The sequence below is a fragment of the Heterostelium album genome (assembly GCF_000004825.1).
Source record: "Heterostelium album PN500 unplaced genomic scaffold PPL_contig15, whole genome shotgun sequence".
NCBI lineage: Eukaryota > Evosea > Eumycetozoa > Acytosteliales > Acytosteliaceae > Heterostelium > Heterostelium album.
In genome coordinates, this window is record NW_008805092.1 from 163,073 (window position 1) to 185,518 (window position 22,446).

The following is a 22,446-nucleotide window of genomic DNA, read 5'->3' on the forward strand; positions in this document are numbered from 1 at the left end:
GACACGTCAAAGGTGCTCGGATCCGGTGTCACCCTGAAGACATGCATTGGAACACCGTGCTACATGGCACCGGAGGTACTGGACGTCTCCATGGAGGCAACTGGCGATGGCTACACCCTGAAAGCCGACATCTGGTCGTTCTCGATGCTGGTCTTTGAGATCATCTCACTGCTTCCGCCCTACCACCAATTCCCACACCTCCAGACGGTCGAGATGATTCTCAAGGGCACACCACCACCTCTCACCAGCAACATCTCACCCAATCTCTCAGGTCTGATCGACCTTCTCCACCATTGTATTGATATCAACCCATCTAAACGTCCAACTGCATCTCAAGTTGTATCGAAATTAGTTAAACTACTAAAGAGTTCAGGTAAATTACAAGAATAAATTAATAATTATATATATACATATACATCTCAACAAATAACAAACAACAAGCAACAAGCAACAACCAAACAACCATTTGTATATATTTTTTTTTTTTTTTCAATCGACCAACACAAACAAACCCAATATTTATTCAAAAAAAAAAAAAGTAAGTATAGTATTATCATCTTTTCAAAACAAACACGAATTCTTAAGAAATTAATTTAAATCTTTTATTTATTATAGTTAAAACCCAATGTGTATTAAAAAACAAATAAAAATAAAAAAATATTATTTAAAAAAAACAAAAAAAACTAGACAAATGTAATTAACAATATAGATTGTTATTTCATTTCATTTTACTAAAAAACGAAAGTTATTTTATTATTTACTTAATTAATTTGAGGATGTTCTAATAAAATTTACAACACATATTTTTTACATTTGTTTTGTTTTGTTTCATTTTTCAATATATTAGATTAGTGGTATATAATACTAAAATAGATAGATAGATAAAAGATTATTGTTGTGTTGATTAACAACATTCTTGTTATTGTTTGAAATATATTGTTGCAACAATCAAGACATGTCTCAGCAACAACAACAACACCTCAGAAACAGTGGTAATGGCAACAACAACAATAGCAACAACAATAATAATACTCAAACCTCTTTGAATAGTCAAATTGAAGATCAATTATTTAGTTATATTGCAAAGTAATAAATAAATTCAATACCTTTCTTTCTAATCTTTCTATTCTTTGTGAGAGCAACGAACTTACTAATGATGATAAAACTATTATAGGAATGCAAAGAGTAGTAGTAGTGGTGGTGCTGGTCAAACTCATAGTAGTTTGACTCATCCTAAGAGTTACAACACTCATAACAATAGTCATAACAGTAACAGATCAATACATACTGATAATATCATAAAGATTGATAAACCTACCAATAGAGGAACAACTACTACAGCAACATCACCATTATCGCCATCATCACAAATATCACCAATGAAAACAATTGGTTCATTATTACAAAATCATGAATTTAATAAGACTAAAAGTAATAGTAATAATAGCAATATAAACAATAACAATAATATCAATAGTAGTAATAATAATCATAGTCAATCAACTATTAAACCAGTTTTAACTATACCAGTTGCAGATTCAAAGGAACTGATAAAATCAAGTATATTGGTTCCAAATCAAAATACACTGCTGACACAACAACAAAAACAGCAACAACAGCAACAACAACAACTGCTGCAGCAACAACAACAACAACAGTCATCTTCTAAAACGCATGCCGGAGTGCCTGCATTCTCCACATTGGTTCCAATTGCCAAAAAAACAACTGATCTTTCAAATGTAAATTCAACTTCTGCACCTTCTACTTCTTCTTCTTCTTTATTAGTAATCGAACAAATGAAGGAAAAAGAAGACCAACAATCTAAATTATCACAAAAACCAAAACAAACTAAACCAATTACATTTAAATCACAGATATTAGTTCCAAAACATCAACCACAACAACAGCCACAACCACAGCAGCAACAACAAGCATCACCTAAACAGCAACCTAAAGAACCTTCAATAGTTCAACATTCACAAGATGAACAACCACAATCACATCAACCATTATCTCCAAAACAGCAACAACAACCACAACAACCATTATCTCCAAAGCAGCAGCAGCAGCAGCAAAAACAACTACAAACAGAACAACAACAAAGCAATGAAGTTAAAGATCAAAGGTTACATAATTTTTTGGCAAGTTTAAAGCTGTTGCAATATGAATCGATACTTGAGGAAGAGTCTATTGGGTGGGATCAATTGTTGAAGGCAGATGTTTCCGAACTCAAACTTATTGGTTTCAAACTTGGTCACATCATCGATATCAAAGATGCTTTAAAACAATGTATGTTTTCAATTGACAGCTTTAAGGATTGAGTTTATTTTTACTGATGACCTGATCTTTGACATTCATTAAAAAAAACATATTGTTTGATAATGTTATTTTCATAATAATAGATAAAGGAGAGCAATTTTTAGATAGTACAAATGGTTCCAATATGTTGGAATCAATGGTGCACGAAAAGGTGAACACACTCATACATGATTTTATTGTGAAATCTCCAATCTCCATTAAATCTCATTCACCGTCACCGTCATTGTTGTCTTCTCCATCGATACCAACTACAACTCATTTACCTTTTGTTCCTGTAAAATCAGAATCATTCACAACAATAACAACACCAACATCAACATTAACAGCGACAACACCATCACCATCATCGACATCATCAAACACATCAATGGCACCATCAACTGCTATTGCAATTAATCCAACAACAACAACAACAACAACAGCGACAGCATCGACAAATATAAATACACCCAAGAAACATATAGATTTAGATTTAGATTATGTTGATAATAGTAATAAGAAACAACAACAACAACAACAGCCACCTTCAAAGTCAGAACCAATGATTATTGATCTTGACAGTGATAACGACGATATAGAACCATCACCAATACCAATTCCACTAAAATCAGAAGACTTAGTTTCAGAGACATCAAATATGGTTACTGAAACAGAACAGAAAAGCGAAAATCAGGTCACTGTTTCTGAAGACAGATCAAGTTTACCAGATTTTGGTTCGGATATAATGGAAATGGAAGTAGACACGCCAAATGTGTTTGAGGATATAGCTATTAATGTTGAAAAAGAGAAGGAGATCACTAAAGATACGGATGTTGGTAAAGAGAGAGACGCCGAGACTCAAAAAGAGAAAGAGAAGGAGAAAAATGTATATATGATAGAGGATAAAGTTGTACAAATACACAAAGATATAGAAAAAGTCGAAGAGGTTGTCAAAGGTATAGAAATGACAAAAGATGAAGAGTTGGCAAAAGAGAAAGACGAGAAAGCGAAAGAGGAGAAGGAGAAAGAAAAAGAGATAGAGATAGAGAATGAGAAAGAGAAAGATACAAAGGAGAAAGAGAAGATTACAGAAAAAGCAAAAGAAAATGATGTAGAGAAAACCAAAGAGAAAGAGATAGTAGTAGAAGTAGTCAAAGATATAGAGATGACGAAAGATTTAGATAAAGAGAAGGAAAAGAAAGCAGATAAAGATATCATAATTCAGCAAAAGCCAAGTGAGAAAAAGAAAGATACTAGTATTGATATTGTTGATTCAGAAAGCGAAAAAGAGAAAGAGAAGGAGAAAGAGAGAGTAAAAGCAACAAGTAAAAAGACAAAAAGAAAAGTAAAGTCAGATAGAATGGACTCAAGTGAAACTGAAGAAGATGAATTAGAAGAAAGTGACGATGACGACGACGAAAACATGATGGCGGATGAGGAGTATCGCAAGAAGATTGATGGAATGAGAGGTGGTCCAAGTATAGCAAGTCAACTCCAAGCTGGAAGTGGAATTCTCACTGGAAGTGGTAGTAGTGGTGGTGGTATTTCAACTGGCTCTTTTGCTTCAACCATTGGTAGTAAGCTTTCGAATTTGGAAATCGATTTGGATTCTCTCGATGAGTTTGTATTGGAGAAAAAGAATGAATGGTTAACCAAGAACGTCAACCATCTCAAGTCGATTGCCAAATGGTTTTGGGAGAAGTATAGGAATCAACTCGATCAGCAGTCTCAGATCTATCAGAAGCTCAATTCCGTGCGTTTCAATTCACTCAGTCACATTCTCAAGGGTGGAAGTTTTAAAAAGTCTGATTTCCGTCTGGTCGAGCACCAGTTTGAGGAATGTTGGAAACAGGAATGGCTGTTGGAGATCTTGAAATCGAAAGAGCCGCCCAACTTTGAATTCATTGTCGACGATAAAGATGAACAAGAGGAGAAAGCAAAGAGAGAATCGAAAACAAAGATTCAAAAGCAATCGGAAGAAGACTATATGGATGTTGATAGCGATGCTGAAGCAGTGTTAGGTAGTCAGCAACCAACAACCTCTACCACCACAACGTCGATATCCTCCTCCACCTCTAAATCAACGCCGAAATCATCATTTCTCGATGAAAGTGATGATAGTTTAAGTGAGAATGAGGATTGGGATCATGATAAATCACAATCGAATGCACCCATAACAAAATCACCAATTTTGAAACCCGATGACTTGGATATTAGTTCTTGGAATCTATGGCAACCATCTGCTTCAAAGAAAAGAAAGGAGTCGGCAACAACAACAACAACAACAACCACCACAACAACAGCATCACCAAAATTAACATCTAGAGTGAGTGTTGGTATTCCAACAACCTCTTCTACTACTACGACATCGAGTGAAGATGAAGATGATGTTGAATTTCAAATCAATAAGAAACACAAGGCAAATGATATTGAGTCGGCATCTTCTCAAGCCAATATTCACAACGTGAGTCCGAAGATAGAGGATAAGCTATTGGTAAGCTCTTCATCTTCTGAATCTGAAGACTCATCGTCTGACTCTGAAGCAATCTCTGATTCATCATCTTCCGCATCCAGTTCTGATTCAAGATCATCGAGTGATTCCGATGACGACGATGATACATCAAGGTCATCTGAGACTGAATATGAATCTGATTCAGATGGTGAGTCGGGTTCTGATGAAGAAGAAGAGTCTGATTCTTCCGAGGTGAACAAGATTAAACGACCATCTTCTCCAAGGTTGCGTGCCAAGATGTCTGCCAAGTCGAAACCAAAGAGTCCACAAACCAAACGACAAACCAAACGCATTGAAATAATGCAAAACACCGATATCAACAATGTAAACTCTGCCACTCTAAAGATCAGACAACGCGAGGAGGAAGTTTCCAACAAGATCCAAGCACTCAGAGAACAGCGTGGTAAGTCAATCGATCGTAACAGTCTTGTTATCTTCCCAGGCACTACACCAGAGCACGATATCTTAATAAACAGCGACATCGGTGTATTCTTGAAACCCTATCAAATGGACGGTGTCCGATTCCTCTGGGATAACATCGTTGTCAAGGAGAAAGGTTGTATTCTCGCACATTCTATGGGACTTGGCAAATCGATTCAAACCGTTTCCTTTATCTTTACACATCACACCCACTTTCCAAACACCAAATATCTTTTGATTGTTCCAGCAAACACACTCTACAATTGGATGAACGAGTTCCACAAGTGGCTGCCGAAAGACAGCGGCTTTAGAAAGCATCTCTACTTTGACAATACCTCTGCCAATATTTCCCGCGTGGTGTCAACATGGTGGTGTAATGACTCTCACCTTTCAGATGTTTGTTCAAATCACCGATGGTAAGCCAACCTCCAAGTTGTTTGACGCCGATGTCATCGTCGTAGACGAGGGACACAAGATCAAGACTGCCACATCGAAAACCAACATACTACTGAGCAAGATGAAAACACCGAAGCGAATCATCTTGACTGGTTATCCACTTCAGAATTCACTTAAAGAATACTACACTATGATTGACTACATTCGACCACTTCATCTTGGAACCGTCAAGGAATTCCAAGATCGTTTCATCAAACCAATCGAATATGGTAATAGAGCAGATGCAGATAAAAAAGCATTTGAGTAAGTTTGTTTAGTTAGTTTCTTATCCTAATCCTAATATTAATATTAATATTTAACAATAATGATAATCTAGATTGATGAGAGGAAGATTGTACGCACTCCAAAATTTAATATCCGATTTCGTACAAAGATTAGGACCTGAAGTTTTAGCTAAAGATTTACCAAACAAAGTTGAGTATGTAAAATAATAGTTTGATTTGGTTGAAAAAGTTAAACTAATTACAATATTGTTTTGTTTTGTTTTATTTTATTTTAGAACAATTATATCACTTAAAGGAACACAGATACAATATAATCTTTTACAAACATTGAGGAGATTGAAAAAGAAGATTATTGAGGAACAGGAAATTTGTACACTGATATGCAATCATCCCGATACTCTTTTGGAGAAGAAACCGATCAATGTTGAAAAGGTTAACAAGATGGCGATATCCGATATGAAGAAACTGTTGGACGAGAATTTCTTACCTTGGCGAGACTGTCTCGAGAAACAAGATTTGGTAAACAGAATCATTGAAATGAATGAAAGAATAGTGTTGGCCGAAAACTCGATGTTTCCACTCGAACTCGAGAAGTATCACTATCGTAAAGGTATAGTTGAAAACAGTACAAAGATGTCGGTATTCTTTTTTATGTTGGAGGAATTTGAAAGATTAAAAGAAAGAGTAAGTTAGAAGTAAACAACTCGCCAATCTTAAACATATCAGATTTGTTAATTCTATTTTATTTTTCTCTTTAGACTGTTGCTTTTAGCTCATCTTTGGTGACATTGAATCTAATGGAATACTTTTTACAAAAGAAAGGTTGGAAACCTGGAAGAGATTATTACCGGTTGGATGGCGCTGTCCGGCCACAAGAGCGTCAGAATCTCATTAATAAGTTCAATGATACCGGTAATCAATGTAAGTTGTTCATCATTTCAACCAAAGCTGGAAGTCTGGGTACGAATCTCACTGCTGGAACCCGTGTGATTCTGATGGATCTCCTCTGGAATCCAGTGCACGAACGTCAAGCGGTCTATCGTTGTTTCAGAATTGGACAGACCAAACCGGTCTATGTCTACACGCTGATCATCGCTGGCTCACTCGAGGAGAACATCTACAATCGGCTGGTATTCAAGCAGTCGCTCGCCAAGCGTGCCATCGATCAGGAGACACCGATCCGTCACCAAATTAAAGATCAGCTCGATGGCTCTGTCGTACCCGATCAAGACACTGCCAGTATTAAGGAGTGCATCGAGAGTACTCCCGATGTTGTACTGAAGAAGCTACTCACCGAGAGACCAAATAGCGTAATCAAGGTCATCGATTACGTTAAGATGTTCGAACATGATGCCATTGGAAATCTAACACCTGAAGAAGGTGATGCTGCTATTTCAAGTTTCAAAAGAGAAATTGAACAACAAAGTGCTCAATTCCAACAACAACAACACTTTAATTTAAATACCTCCAAGCGATTTATCAATTTCACTCCACCCTTAACAAAAACAACACCGCTCTAATAGTTTTTCTTGTTAACAATAAAATATCAAACAGGATAATTATTGAAGTTTTAAACAGTTCTGAAAGAAGACAAGATTTAGATTTCTTCCAAACTTGTTTTAGTTAGTCGATGATGTTTTTTTGAAAAGATAATAAATTGTAAAAATCTTATCGGTTAACAGGGTGTAAAATAAAAAGTAAAACTAGCAATTATTACAATTAATTCCTTTTTTGGTTTTTTTATTTTACTTTTTATTATTATAATATAATAAAAAAATTCTGATTATCAGCAGATTTTTTTTTAATTTTATTTAAAAGTCAACACACATACATAATAAAGGAAAGATTAAAAAATAATAAAAGTATTAATTTTCAAAACAAATAAATTCAAAAGTTAAAATCTTTAAATATTTATATAATTGGTCAACAACTTTTGATATAACCACTTTTAGTTTAGTGTTATAAGTAACTTTTTAAGTTCAATTGAAACAGGAATACGATATGTATATACACATTTAGATAGAGTAAAGGAATAAGTGGAAAAAACAAATTCTAAATTCTAAATTTATCAGAAAACATTAAAGAAGTTAAATAAACTGTTTAAACTCTCATGAGGTTATAAATCAAAAAAATCAATACATAATTTCTATCCAATAAAATAATTTGATATTTCTCAAAAATATTTACACTGTAATAGAATAGTATAAATATCAAATAGGAAATTTAAAATATAGTAATTGAATAATTTCTTTTTAATTTATTTATTTGTTCAAGAATAAACAATGAAGAAATTTATATTTATATTTATTTTCTTTGGTTTGGCTGGTACAGTTTTATCTTTACCATCCTATTTCACTTTCAAACCAAGTACTTACTACTGTCCATATGAAAGTCCAAGTTGTCCAAAATACCTTTTGGATGAAGTCAATTCGAAAACCAATATCAACATTGAGTTGCGTGACTTTGATTTCGAACCACAAGTCAATAAGAGTATTGTTCTCAGTGGTGGTAGAAACAACGTTGTTGTCAAGGGATTCTTTATGACTGTTCAAGGACCGGTTCGTTTCTTCCGTGTTCAAGAGGCATACAGATTGGTACCTCTCGATAATCCACCACCCAAAGACGTAAAATTCTATCAGGTTCGTTCCTCAGGACAAAGTGCTTTCGTCGTCAATGAAAACAGTTCATCCGCTATCAGCTCCTACGATACCAGTGTCTATAATAGTATTTTCTTGTTGGATAAAGATTGGTTGGATTACAAAATCAAATCTGAACAAGCAATTGTCTCTGGTTCAATCTCCGATGGCAAATTGGTTGTGGCCGCTGTGTATGTCAACATCAAAGATCCAGCTACCCAATGTCCAAGTCTACCGTTGTTCAAATGTCAAGAGGGTTATGTAGTAACCTATACCCGTCAGCCAGACAGATGTTACGATGCTGATGGCTGCACTAAAACTGGTGGTTGCCCCTTGGTCGTTCCGCAATGCTCAAAGAACTACAGAAGAGTTAGTATCCCATCAAAGCCACACGGATGCTATAAATATAAATGTGAACCTGATTTCTTGCCATTAACATCTTATTCAAGATCATAAATAAATAAAACAATACTTTTAATATTAATAATGTATTGCTTTTCAACAATAACCAATACCAAATGTATGTTATTTATAAATATGAAAGATCGACAAAAGGGAAAGGAAATAAGAAAATTAATTCTTGATTCCAGCATTCCTTGATTGTTTTGAACAAACTCTCTTAAATTATAGAGAAATTCTTCTTTTTCTTTATCCTTTGGCTTGATATGTGATGTAGCAACCTTGTGCGAATCACTTGAATTGTATATCTCTAGAGAAAACTTGCCAGAGAATGTAGATGGAGTGCAAATGAACTTCCCTTCCTCGCTGGTTTGTTGCTAAGCACTACTTCTGCCTGCATTTTCATACGATTAGATGTATCAGTACAATAATGCTTCGACTTTTCATGTGATATTATTGATTGTTTACTACTATGAACTGCTGCTTTTATAATTTATCGTAGTAGAAAGAGCTAAATTTACATTCTTGTAACGAATGACGGATTTTTAACTTCTCTTCTGGTGCTGGTGAATGCTTGGATTGGGATGAGTGTCTTGAATATGAATGATGTGATAACTAACAAACGAACTAACTGGCATTTTGTTTTTGTTTGTTTTTTTTTAACTAAATAAAATCTATTTGGTACTTTTACATTGAATTGTGTTTGATATGATGATTGTTAGTTTAATAAAAATAGACCAAACCAAACCAAACTAAACTAGCACAAATACCATTCATTCCAATAACATAAATGTTTATAACTTTGAAGAATCAGATAGAATATAATTATCAAGCAAAAAAAAAAACAAATGATTTTTCATTTTAAATTTGATCGTTTGTGTAATTTCATTTTTATCCCTCCAAAAATGAAACATTTGGCACGGCTTTTGTGTGACGAGATAATTCAAAAAAAGCTGTGCATAAAAAAAACCCAACCTATAAAATGAAATAACATTCACTTAATCAATCAATCATTCATATTTATTTATTTATTCATCATAAAATGCAAAATCAGTGTGTTTGTATTATAATATGGAGGAAGAGTAGAAACAACAATCCAACATCTGATTACTTTTATAAATTTGGTAGCAAGTAATTATAGTCATTTTTTGGGACCACCAACGTCTTTATCAAAATAGTAATGATTTTATTTTTAATCAACATTAAAAAACACATTAAACACATTTGCTTACACACACATACACATATAAACACTCCCACTTTTTTTTCATTATCATCAATATTAATTTAAAAATAAACTACACTATTTATTGTGTAACCAACAAACATCTCATCACTCATCATAATATTAAATTTCATTTTCAATAAAATCAGATGTTCTGATGATGATTGATAAAAAGGAAACTAACTAAGTTTTTGTTTTGTTTTTTTTTTCTTTTTCTAAAGTGCTTTTCTCTTTTTTTAGTTGTTTTTGTTTGTTATTTTTAATGGTTGAGTGTTGTGGTAGATTAAATATGATGTTGGGTAGCAATGCCAATTGATTAGTAGTGATAATAAACAACACACATTTTGCAATGATTACAGTAGTATTAATAGCATGTTTGCTGGTTGGTTCAGATCATTTTTTTGATAATCATATATCAACAACTCATCGTATTTACTTAGTTAAATGAGTGTGTTCATTGGAGTAGTTGTAGTAACATTTAACTTACACTTTTCATATCAATGCATTTCATTTGTTCATTGATGTTATTGGCAATTTTTTTTGTTTACTTTTTTTTCATTTCTTTTCTTTCTTCACTCACTTTAATGAATGCACCCTTGTGAAATAAACGGATGGTATGGCTGATTTTAGAAAGAGTTTGTGTTGTTGTTGTTGTGGTGTGTGGAGATATAGAGTGAATAAAATAGAATGAATGTATGATGATCTTCTTCCACTCTCACTCTGGATTTGTAAGGATGATGTGATTGTTGAATATGAAAAATAATACTATGCATCAAATACAATGGTAACTAAAATGCAGTGGTATGCAATCAATGCATTTTAATTAATTTAATTTTAATACTAAATCATATGTTTGTTTAAAATAAAGCCATCTCTCAGTTATATTTAAGTAAGAGCATTACATTCATTTCTATTCAGTTCACAAATAACCAAAAAAACAAACAATAGAAATAATTTGGTTAATTACTTTTAGGTAAATAATACTTTTGTCAGATTTTGATTATTTCCAGTAATTGGAAATTCCTTCCTTATACTAATTGGTCAACGATCTGTCTATTTGCAATTTCCAATATTATAGAAGTATACCAATTTAATCTGTTTGATCTCCTCCTTTTTTTTCTCACAACTTAGATTATAACTGATTGCTTAAGGCAAAAGGTATGTATCAATAATATTAATTGTCATTGACTGGCTGGTCCTTTAATGCAAGCCCAATTAACTAATTCTCAATATTCTTTCCATATTTCTTTTTTTTTTTTTTTTTCATTTTCCAATTTCAAACCATTTTCCAGTTATCAAAGTTTCAATTTATTTGGTTCATTCATACATAACGAGTTCAAGTTTTTTTTTACCACTGGAATTAGGCCATTTCCATACCAAAAAAAAACTAAGAAAATGGCTAGACCTTTAAGTTTGATTTACAGTCTGCTTCTGGTCGTCACATTCATCACACTGACACGTTCAGATATGGTTGATCCAAACCATCTGGGCGTCGTCTGTGACTACTGTGTACCAGAGAAGACATATTTGGATTTTAGTAGCATTCAGCCAACCGGTTTTGATAATGTTAATAGCGCAATTTTGGACTGGGGCGCCAAGTTCCCAAATGTCCGTGTTTCGGTCGAAGGTGAGAGCAATCCTTTGATCATGGGTCAGACTCATCAGTACTCTGAGCTCCTATCGAATCCAAAGTTTTTCAATATCACTGGAAAACAAAACATCAAGTCGTTGATGCACTATGGATGCGGTACTTCGCCATCAAAGATTACTTTTGAGTTCCTCGAGAAATCTTCCATGGATTTCCTCTTCATCCTCTACGGTATCACCTCCGACTCGTCGGTTGTCATCGATGCCTACGATGCCTATGGATATCCAATCAACATGTTGAACTGGAAGACATTGGACCATGGTCTCCTCTCATCCAGCGACGCCATGCATCCACCAACCATCAAGATGACTCAGGCTCAGACCACATTGAATCTTACATGGTCCAATGCCGGTGCCAACAGCTACGTCGTCATGCAACCAAATCAATTGGTATCAAAGATTGTCGTTACCGTCAAGGGTATCTACTGTGATGTACCATGCAAAGGTTTGTTGCTCTACTACTCATTGGTTGGTATTGGAAACTGTTCCACTCCAGAGACATACGCCATTGGTTCAATGGCATTCTTGGACACCAACGGAGATGGTATTCGTCAACCAAACGAGCCATTCTTCCCAGGAATCCAAGTCGACTTGATCAAGGACGGTAAGGTTGTCGGTACTACTACTACCAACGCCAATGGTAACTACGTCTTTGACAACCTCCCACCAGGAACATACAACGTCAAATTCCACATTCCACCAGGAAACTCTGTCTCACCACCAGGTAAAGATTCAGTTACAGATGTAACCGGTTTATCACCACCCATCGTCCTCTCTCCAGAAACCACCACTCCAGCCCCATCCAATGTTAATGCCACTCTTTGGAATCCAGACGTCAACGTCGGTATCATTCCAGACACCTACTCTGTCGCCGGTAGAGTTTGTAACGATCCAAACGGTAACGGTAATGCCGACCAAGGTGAAGGTTACCTCCAAGGTATCAAGGTTAATCTCCTCGACGCCAGCGGTCAAGTCATCGACACCACCACCACCGATAACACCGGTTCCTACAAATTCAACCACGTCAAGGCAGGTACTTACGGAGTTCAATTCGTTCTTCCATCAGGTTATCAATTCACTCAAGGTGCATCCTCACAAGTCGGTGCCAACGGTGTTGCAGTCATCACTGTCAACAGCGCTAATGCCGGTGCCACCAAGACCATCTCCGCCAATGCCTGTATGAAGAAGATTACCTTTGCTCTTGGTGACTTTGTCTTTGCCGATGCAAACAACGATGGTCTTTACACACCAGGAACTGACCGTCCATTCGCTGGAATCGTCGTCAACCTCTACGACTCCAACCGTCAACTCAAGGCAACCACCACCACCGACAGCAACGGTCGTTACGTTTTCGATAATCTCGATGCCGGTACCTACAACGTTCAATTCGTCGTTCCAGACGGATGGGCACCATCTCCAACTACCACTCAATCGCTTCCAGGTGCTGATGGTTGGGTCTACAACGTCCAACTAACTCAATCCTCAACTTTACCAAACACCGATCCAAGCCTCAAGGCTTCATTCTTGAGATTCGACATTGATGCCGGTCTCGTTCAAAAGTTATTCGCCATCGGTAATGTTGTCTGGATCGATTCCAACAAGAACTCAATCATGGATGCCAACGAAGTCGGTAAGCCAAACGTCACTGTTATCCTCCTCAACGCTGCCGGTCAAGAAATTGCCAAGACTGTCACCGACTCACAAGGTCGTTACTATATCGACAAGATTCCAGCCGGAACCAACTACCAAGTCAGATTCGTCTTACCAGACAACAGCCAATTCTCACCACAAGCTGGTCAATCACGTCCAAACCAAAATGGTTTGGTCACTGGTATCAACTTGACTCCATCGACTCCGGGACTTATAACTCCAGTTCCACCAGCACTCGGTCTTACTGCTTCATACCTCGACGGTAGAATCAACGCTGGTGTTATTCCAACCACCTACGCCGTTGGTGATTTAGTCTGGGTTGACACCAATGCCAATGGTCTTCGTGAAGCCAACGAGCCAGTCTTCTCCAACATCCACGTCACTCTCCGTGACGACAAAGGAGTCGTCGTTGGTATGGTAAGTACTGACAACAATGGTAACTACCACTTTGACAACTTGCCAGCCGGTAACTACTGTATCACCTTCCGTAACCCAACTGGATACGACTTCTCACCAAAGACTCTCCAATCAGTTGCTGACAAGAACGGTAAATACTGTTTCGATATCACCAAGGGTGCTGCACTCACTAAGCCAAGTGACGGTGTTGAAGCTACCTACATCCTCAATAGCGTTGACCAAGGTATGACACCACCATTGTTTGCCGTCGGTGACTTTGTCTTCTACGACAACAACCGTGACGGTCTCTACAACGGTAACGATCAACCAGCTTCAGGTATTACTGTTACCCTCTTCAACCAAGCCGGTCTCCAACTCAAGAGCACCACCACCGACGGAACTGGAAAGTACTTCTTCGACGGTCTCCAAGCTGGAACCTACCAAATTGTCTTCAGTCAACCAAATGGTTACACCTTCTCACCAATTACCAGTCAATCGAAACCAGGATCAGATGGTAAGGTCGTCTTCAGTCTCCAACCAAACTCACCAACCCTCGAACGTGTTGAGGCAGGTTCAAGTATCAAAGCCTTCTACATGGACAAGACCATCGATGCTGGTTTAATGCCACCACAATTCGCCGTCGGTGACTTTGTCTTCTTGGATACCAACGGAGACGGTACCCGTCAACCAGGTGAAAGTGGATTACAAGGTGTCAACGTTACTCTCCTCGATGAGAATAACAATGTTGTAAGCACCAACGTAACCGATAACAATGGTAAATACAACTTTGACAACCTCAAGCCAGGTAAATACTGTGTCAAATTCACTGTTCCATCTGGATACGGTGTCTCACCAAAGGGAGAAGACTCAACCGTTGACGCCAACGGTCAAACCTGCTTCACCCTCGACAATACCACTGCCATCCTCTCTAAACCATCCGACAATGTTGAAGCTTACTACATGAATCACAACGCCAATGCTGGTTTGACTCCACCAACCTACGCTATTGGTGACCAAGTCTGGCAAGACAACAACCGTGACGGTGTCAAAGATGCCAACGAGCCAGGTCTTCCAAACGTCCAAGTCTCTCTCTACAATTCAAACGGTCAGATGATGATTCAAACCAACACCGACTCCAACGGTATTTACCACTTTGATAATTTGCAACCAGGAACCTACAAGGTTGTCTTTGGAACTCCAGGTGCCAACTGGACATTCTCACCACAAGGTAAAGACTCACAACCAGACCCTGCTGGTAGCGTCACCGTCGTCATTGGTCCATCCAACCCAAGAATCCGTAACGTAACCAACTCTGATGGTACTTTGAAGGCTGTCTACATCGATCCAACCGTCGATGCCGGTATTATGCCACCATTATTCAATATTGGTAATATTATATTCGAGAACCCCCCAGGTGATGGTATCCACCGTGATACTGACAAGGGTGTTCCAGACACAACCATCGTCCTCACCACTCCGAACGGTACTGTTGTTACCACCGTCACATCCAACACAACTGGTGGTTGGAACATTCCAAATGTCCCAGCCGGTGACTACTGTCTCCAAGTCTCCAAACCAGACGGATATACCTTCGCACCAAAGACCTCTGACTCTGTTGTCGACCCAGCCACAGGTAAGGTCTGCTTCACTTTGGATAACAAAGATCCAGAAAAGAATAAGACAATGAACACCGGTCTCGTACCATCAACCTACGTTGTCACAGGTAATCTCTTCACCGATGAGGACCGTTCCAACACCAAGACCCCAACCGACAAGCCACTAGGTGGAATCACAGTTGAACTCCGTGATCCAACTGGAAAGGTCGTTGCAACTACAACCACAACACCAGAGGGTAACTACTTCTTTGACAATGTCAAGCCAGGAACCTACACCGTCAACGTACCAAATACCCCAGAATACTACAACTGGATGACCAACTCACCGGACAATAAATTCAACAACGGTGTCGTCACTATAGATTTGACTCCAGGCAACCCAGATCTCGTCAAGAACCCCACCCCAGGTAACCCATACCAAGGTCTCAACATTCTTCCAAATATCAATGGTGGTCTCACTCCACCATTGTTCTCGTTCGGTACCAACGTTTTTGTTGATCCCAACAAGAATGGAGAGAAAGATCCAAATGAGCCAGGTGTTCCAAATGTCACAATTGTTATCACCACTGAGAATGGAACCCGTGTTACCACCACCACTACCAACAGCACTGGTGAATACAACGTTCCAAACTTGGAGCCAGGTAAATATTGCGCTGAAATTCAAATGCCAGCCGGTACTACCTACACCACTCCAGGTGGAAACAAACAATGCTTCGACCTCTCTCTCAACAACACTCAAATTGTTACCGATCCAATTACTGGTACTCCAAATCTCCCAATCATTGACTTTGGTACCAACCCACCATTGTTCTCGTTCGGTACCAACGTCTTTGTTGATACTAACAAGGATGGAAAGAAAGATCCAAATGAGCCAGGCGTTCCAAATGTCACAATTGTTATCACCACTGAGAATGGAACCCGTGTTACCACCACCACTACCAACAGCACTGGTGAATACAACGTTCCAAACTTGGTGCCAGGTAAATATTGCGCTGAAATTCAAATGCCAGCTGGTACTACCTACACCACTCCAGGTGGAAACAAACAATGCTTCGACCTCTCTCTCAACAACACTCAAATTGTTACCCATCAAATTACTGGTACTCCACATCTCCCAATCATTGACTTTGGTACCAACCCACCATTGTTCGCAATTGGTGACTTGGTCTGGAAGGATACCAATGGTGACAACCAACCAAATGGTCCATTCCCATCCGTGACTGTCACTTTGACCGACTCCACTGGTGCCACCAAGACAACTACCTCTGATGCCAACGGTCGTTACATTTTCGATAACCTCCCAGCTGGTACCTACACAATCCAATTCCAAGCTCCAGCCGGATGGGTATTCGTCAACAATCCAGCTTTGTCCAAACCAACCGCTGGTGGAGATGGTAAGATCACTGTCATCCTCCCCAACGATGCAACTCGTCCATCAGTCGCCGCTGACAATGTTCAAGCCTTCAGAATCGATCCAACTGAGGATGCTGGTCTCCAACAAATCATGTTCACCGTCGGTACCAGCATCTTTGTCGATCCATTCAACAACGGAACTAAGGTACCAGATCTCTTCCCACCAGCTACCAACTTAACTCTCACCTATCCAAATGGAACTGTCATCAACACCACTACCACCACTACTACTGGTAACTACTCCTTTACCAACGTACCACCAGGTGATTACTGTATCCAAATTCAACTTCCAGAAACTTACACTCCATCAACCGCCTGGTCACCAAACGCCTTTGATAAGGATGGTAAAGCTTGCTTCACCCTCGATCCAAAGGATCCAAATATTACTTGCTCTCAACCAAATCAATGTAACAAACCAGATGTTGATGGTGCCATCGTACCAAGCTACTCAGTCACTGGTAACGGTTGGAAGGATGTCAATGAAAACAATATCCGTGATAATACCGATCCACCATTCCCATCTGTAACTGTCACTCTTACCCCAGAGAACGGACAACCACCAATGACCACCACCACCGACTCCAACGGTAACTACAACTTCACCAACGTACCACCAGGAGGTTACACCATCACCGTTACACCACCAGCTGGAAATGAACTTGTCCCACCATCAAAGGACAGTGTTATCCCACCAACTGGACTCCACATTGATGTCACTCCAGGTAACTCTCAACCAGGTACCTCAACCAACACTACCTACAACATTCCAGATCAAGACTTTGGTTTGAAATCACCAACCTTTGGTGTTGGTGACACTGTATACATCGATGACAACAAGAACGGTAAACAAGACGGTAGCGAGACTGGTCTTGCTGGTGTCACTGTTACCCTCACTTCCCCAACTGGTGAGGTCATCAAGACTACCGTTACCAACGACAGTGGTAAATACGCCTTCGACCAACTCCCAGCCGGTAATTACTGTGTCAAATTCGATCTTGCCAACGATGTTACTCCAATCAACCCAACCAGCAAACAAGTCTGTATGGAACTCTCCAACAAACACACCGGAATGGTACCAAACGATAACAGCAACCCAGATTTGAAATCACCATGGCTCTATTTAGACGCCGATCAAGGTGTTGCCACCAAGACCTACTGTATCGACTCTCAAGTCTGGAATGACAACGGTAACGGTTACCGTGACTCGAACGAAGATCCATTGGCAGGTGTCACAGTCAAGATCTACAAGAACGACATATTGATCGACACCCAAACCACTGGTGCAGATGGAAGATTCAAATTCAGCAGATTGCCAGCTGGTAATTACTCCATTCTCTACGTACTCCCAGGTGGATACCTCTACTCACCAGAGACCACCGACTCACACGCCGATATCAACGGTTGGTTCAACTTCACTTTGGATCAAAACAATCAAGATGCCATGGAAAACAAGGATCCAGCCTATGACTGTGACTATATTATTCCAACCTACGATACTGGTATGACCGAGGCAACCTACGCCATTGGTAACTTTGCCTTCATTGACTCGAATGGTGATGGTATCCGTCAACCAGATGAGAAACCATTAGCAGGTGTTGTAGTTACTCTCATCGACCAAAACGGTGACAAATATAACACTACCACCGACAGTAACGGAAAATACCACTTCGACCAACTCCCACCAAGAAATTACTGTATCTCCTTTGTTCCACCCAATCCATCCTACCATGTCACCACACCAGGTAAAGACTCTATTGCCAACGACCAAGGAATTCATTGTTTCAACCTCAACTACACCTCACCAAATATCCGTGAAACTACTGCCACCGATGGAGTAGCTGCCAAGTATATCGATCCAAATGTCAACGTTGGTTACGTCCCAATGACTGCCAACATCGGTAGCTACGTATGGTACGACGACAACAAGGACGGTAAGCGTGATGCTACCGAGAAGCCAGCTCCAGGTGTCACTGTTCGTCTCTTGAATATTGATGGTTCAATCCCAAGAGATCTCAACGGTAATCCAATCCAACCAGTTGTAACCGACGCCAGTGGTAACTACATGTTCAACAATGTTCCAGGTGGAGTCAACTACCAAGTCCAATTCGTTCAACCATCCAATGAGATTCCAGGTACCGTCTGGACTGTCATCGCCAACGACAACAAGGCCGATCCAAATGGAAAGATTGTCATCCCACAATCCTCATACACCAAGATTCCAGGTACTGTCAACTCATGGCAATCACTCAACAACAATGGTGGTTTAGTACACCCATGCTACATCATCGGTAACAAGGCATTCTCTGATGGAAACAGAAACGGTCTTTTGGATACCAACGAAATGGGATTCCCCAACATCAAGATGTCATTGTTCTATGAGAACGGTTCAACTGTCAAGGACATTAATGGAAACACCATTCAACCAGTTACCACTGACCAAAACGGAAACTATCAATTCACCAACGTTGCCCCAGGTCGTTACTACATTGAAGCTGCTATCCCTGATCGTTACGTCATATCACCATTGCAAACCTCAATGAATGGCGGTAACCAATTCCAACTTGTCCAAGGAAAAGTCAGAACTGCCACCTTCTCACTAACTCCAAACTCACCGGGTATGACTACCACACCAGGAAACAACCCACGTTGTGCCTACACCAACAGTAACTACAATCTTGGTCTCATCTCACCATACATCGCTATTGGTGACACTGCCTTCATCGACGACAACAAGAATGGTATTATGGATACCAACGAAAAACCATTGGCCGGTGTTAAAGTTGAACTCCTCAACAGCAACGGTCAACCAGTTAATGACGCCTCTGGTAGACCAATCACAACCACAACCGATGCCAATGGTAAATACTACTTGGACAACCTCCCAGTCAACCAATACACCGTCCGTTTCACTCCACCAGCTGGATACACTGTATCCCCAGTCAAGGGAGACAACAAGGCCAACACCAATGGTGTTACCGATCCAATCAACTTGGTATTGACCGATCCAAACGTTGTTCCAAAGACCAACGAACCAATCCAAGCTCCATACATCAACAAGAAGATTGATGCCGGTTTCGTCGTCTCTGTCCTTGGTGTCGATGGTTACGTCTGGAAGGATATCGGAGGTGATGGTCTCTTCGATCCAAGCTCAGTCCCAAGCGGTGCCATCACCGTAAACTTGGTCGATCAAACCGGAGCAACTGTTGCCACAGTCAAACCAGATGCCACCGGTTACTACTCATTCCCCAACGTCGCTCCAGGAAACTACAAATTGACCTTCAACTTTGATAAAGATTGGTTAGCCACCAAGCCCAACGCTGGTGCCAGAAACGTCTCATCTCAAATCGATACAAACTTCTCCACTCCAAACTTCAACCTCGATACTTCCAACACTAATCTCCACCAATGTCCATTCGCTTCATACATGTGTCTCCAAATGAACGCTGGTGTCAAACGTCCAGATAACACCTCAATCAACGGTAAGGTCTTCAAGGATTACAATTGTAACAGCAAGATGGATCAAGGTACCAAGGCATCAGCCACTGACGTTCCATTGGCTGGTGTTCCAGTATACTTGTTCGCTGCCGGTTCCTCAACTCCAGTCAAACAAACTACAACTGCAGCCGATGGTACTTACAGTTTCACCGGACTTACCTTCCAAGAACAATACATTGTTAGCGTCGGTACTCCAGCTCTCCCAACCTCAAGCAACCGTCCAATTCAGAGCTGTAGCTCAACCGATCGTATTGTCCCACCTGACGGATCAGTTCCACCAGAAGGACTCTATGACTTCTCCTTCATCACCGACGAAGACTACTGTACCGATGACCCCAAGATTGCCACCACATGTTTCGTCCGTGGTCTCAATGACGGACAATACGCCAATGATCACGTCGTTATTACCTTCCCATACAGTGCTGAGACCAAGAATCTCACTACTCCAATTGCTAACTACGTCGATGTCGGTGCAGTCAGTGGTTTAGGTTACGATCGTTCCAAGGATACTCTTTACATGGGTGCCTTCATGAAGTTGTCCACTACCTATGGTTCACTTGGTAGTGGTGGTATCTACAAGAGCACCAACGGAACCACCCCAGTTCCATGGGTTTCTATCAACGACATCTACGGTGACCCCAATTATTGTGGTGAACCATACCTTGATGGTGGAGATGTTGCAACTGAAGATTTCCGTTCTAATCAAGTTTTCACAACTGGTCTAGGTGACATCGATATCGACCACGATCGTCGTAACCTCGCCACAATTTGTTTGAAGACTAACGAGCTACACATCCTTCCACTCGACACCCCCCCAACCAGAGCCAACTCCAAGAAGTTTGCCATTCCAAATCTCTGTGGATCAACCGGTTCCTCACAAGGTTACGCAGTCACCTACCATCTCGGTAAATACTACATTGGTGTCACTTGTACTGCAACTATCAGTGAGAATGTTGCCGATCTTAAGGGTGTAGTAGTTACTTTCGACCCAGCCACCAACGCCTTCTCCGCTCCAATCTTGACCATTCCATACACCTACGACCGTGGTTGCAAGAACACTGACAACAACACTGGTTCCATGAAGTGCTACGCAGCCAAATGGGACAGATGGATCGACGATTTCCGTACTCAACCATTGTTGGCATCTATTACATTCGATGGTAACAACATGATCACTGCCACTCGTGATCGTGGTGGAGATATGAACAACATTGCCGCCGGTGACATCTTGATCGCCTGTATGGACAGCACTGGTAAATACGTCCTCGAAGCCAACGGTAACTGTGGTAGTCTCGTAGGAGCTCACCACGGACCAACTGGTACCAACGGTAACACCGAAGGTCCAAGTGGAGGTGAATTCTTTAACGACAACTTCGCTCTCGAGACGTTCCACCACGATGAAACCGCTGGTGACTCTGCCTACATGATTCCAGGTTACCCAACAGTCGCCTCCAACGGTTACGATTTGACCCGTCTCTTTGAGGGTGCCGTCAAGTATTTCTCAACCAAGAACGGTACCATGATGAGAGGTAACGCCCTATATATCACCCCACAAACCTCAGGTCAGACCTTTGCCACCTTTGGTAAGAACAACGGTCTCGGTGATATCGTAGCCTTCTGTCCAGCCAAGCCAATCACTATTGGTGACCGTGTCTGGACTGATACCAACGGTAACGGTCTTCAAGACGCTTCTGAACCAGGTATTGCTGGTGTCACTGTCACCCTCACAGGTGCCAAGGGTACTACCATGACCACCACCACCGATAAGAACGGTAACTACAAATTCACCAAGGTTCCACCATATGATTCATACACCCTCACCGCCGCTGGAATTAAATCAACCATTATCCCATCTCAGACCGTCCTCTCCAACAAGGCCTCTGACGTCAATGGTGTATCCACAATTAAATTCACTCTAGGTGACCCAATGCAAACAAATAATAACTTCGACTATGACTTTGGTGCCAAACCATAAACAATTGTTACAAACATTCAATTTTCAATAATATCTTTCAATAAATAATTTTCCAAAAATAATATAAAATATAATAAATTTATA

The 22,446-nt window shown here is 39.9% G+C and overlaps 5 protein-coding genes across 5 annotated transcripts; 4 read left to right on the forward strand and 1 right to left on the reverse strand.

Moving 5' to 3' along the window:
* Positions 1–63: 63 nt before the first annotated feature.
* On the forward strand, positions 64–647 carry PPL_06266 (protein serine/threonine kinase; the record flags this gene model as incomplete). The annotated part of the gene is made up of 2 exons (XM_020577128.1): positions 64–373; positions 616–647. The coding sequence occupies 2 exons, from the start codon at positions 64–66 to the stop codon at positions 645–647; spliced, it is 342 nt and encodes a 113-aa protein (XP_020432802.1).
* A 308-nt stretch (positions 648–955) lies between these two features.
* PPL_06267 (SNF2-related domain-containing protein) lies at positions 956–7,430 on the forward strand (the record flags this gene model as incomplete). Its single annotated transcript, XM_020577129.1, has 7 exons — positions 956–1,086; positions 1,175–2,289; positions 2,403–5,626; positions 5,793–5,929; positions 6,003–6,104; positions 6,186–6,594; positions 6,669–7,430. 7 exons carry the CDS (start codon positions 956–958, stop codon positions 7,428–7,430), a joined length of 5,880 nt encoding a protein of 1,959 aa, XP_020432803.1.
* A 762-nt stretch (positions 7,431–8,192) lies between these two features.
* On the forward strand, positions 8,193–9,002 carry PPL_06268 (uncharacterized protein; the record flags this gene model as incomplete). Its single annotated transcript, XM_020577130.1, has 1 exon — positions 8,193–9,002. The coding sequence occupies one exon, from the start codon at positions 8,193–8,195 to the stop codon at positions 9,000–9,002; it is 810 nt and encodes a 269-aa protein (XP_020432804.1).
* Positions 9,003–9,119: 117 nt separating this feature from the next.
* PPL_06269 (uncharacterized protein) lies at positions 9,120–9,583 on the reverse strand (the record flags this gene model as incomplete). Its single annotated transcript, XM_020577131.1, has 4 exons — positions 9,120–9,164; positions 9,334–9,428; positions 9,467–9,537; positions 9,570–9,583. 4 exons carry the CDS (start codon positions 9,581–9,583, stop codon positions 9,120–9,122), a joined length of 225 nt encoding a protein of 74 aa, XP_020432805.1.
* A 1,982-nt stretch (positions 9,584–11,565) lies between these two features.
* colA (colossin A) lies at positions 11,566–22,362 on the forward strand (the record flags this gene model as incomplete). Its single annotated transcript, XM_020577132.1, has 1 exon — positions 11,566–22,362. One exon carries the CDS (start codon positions 11,566–11,568, stop codon positions 22,360–22,362), a length of 10,797 nt encoding a protein of 3,598 aa, XP_020432806.1.
* Between the last annotated feature and the right edge of the window lie 84 nt (positions 22,363–22,446).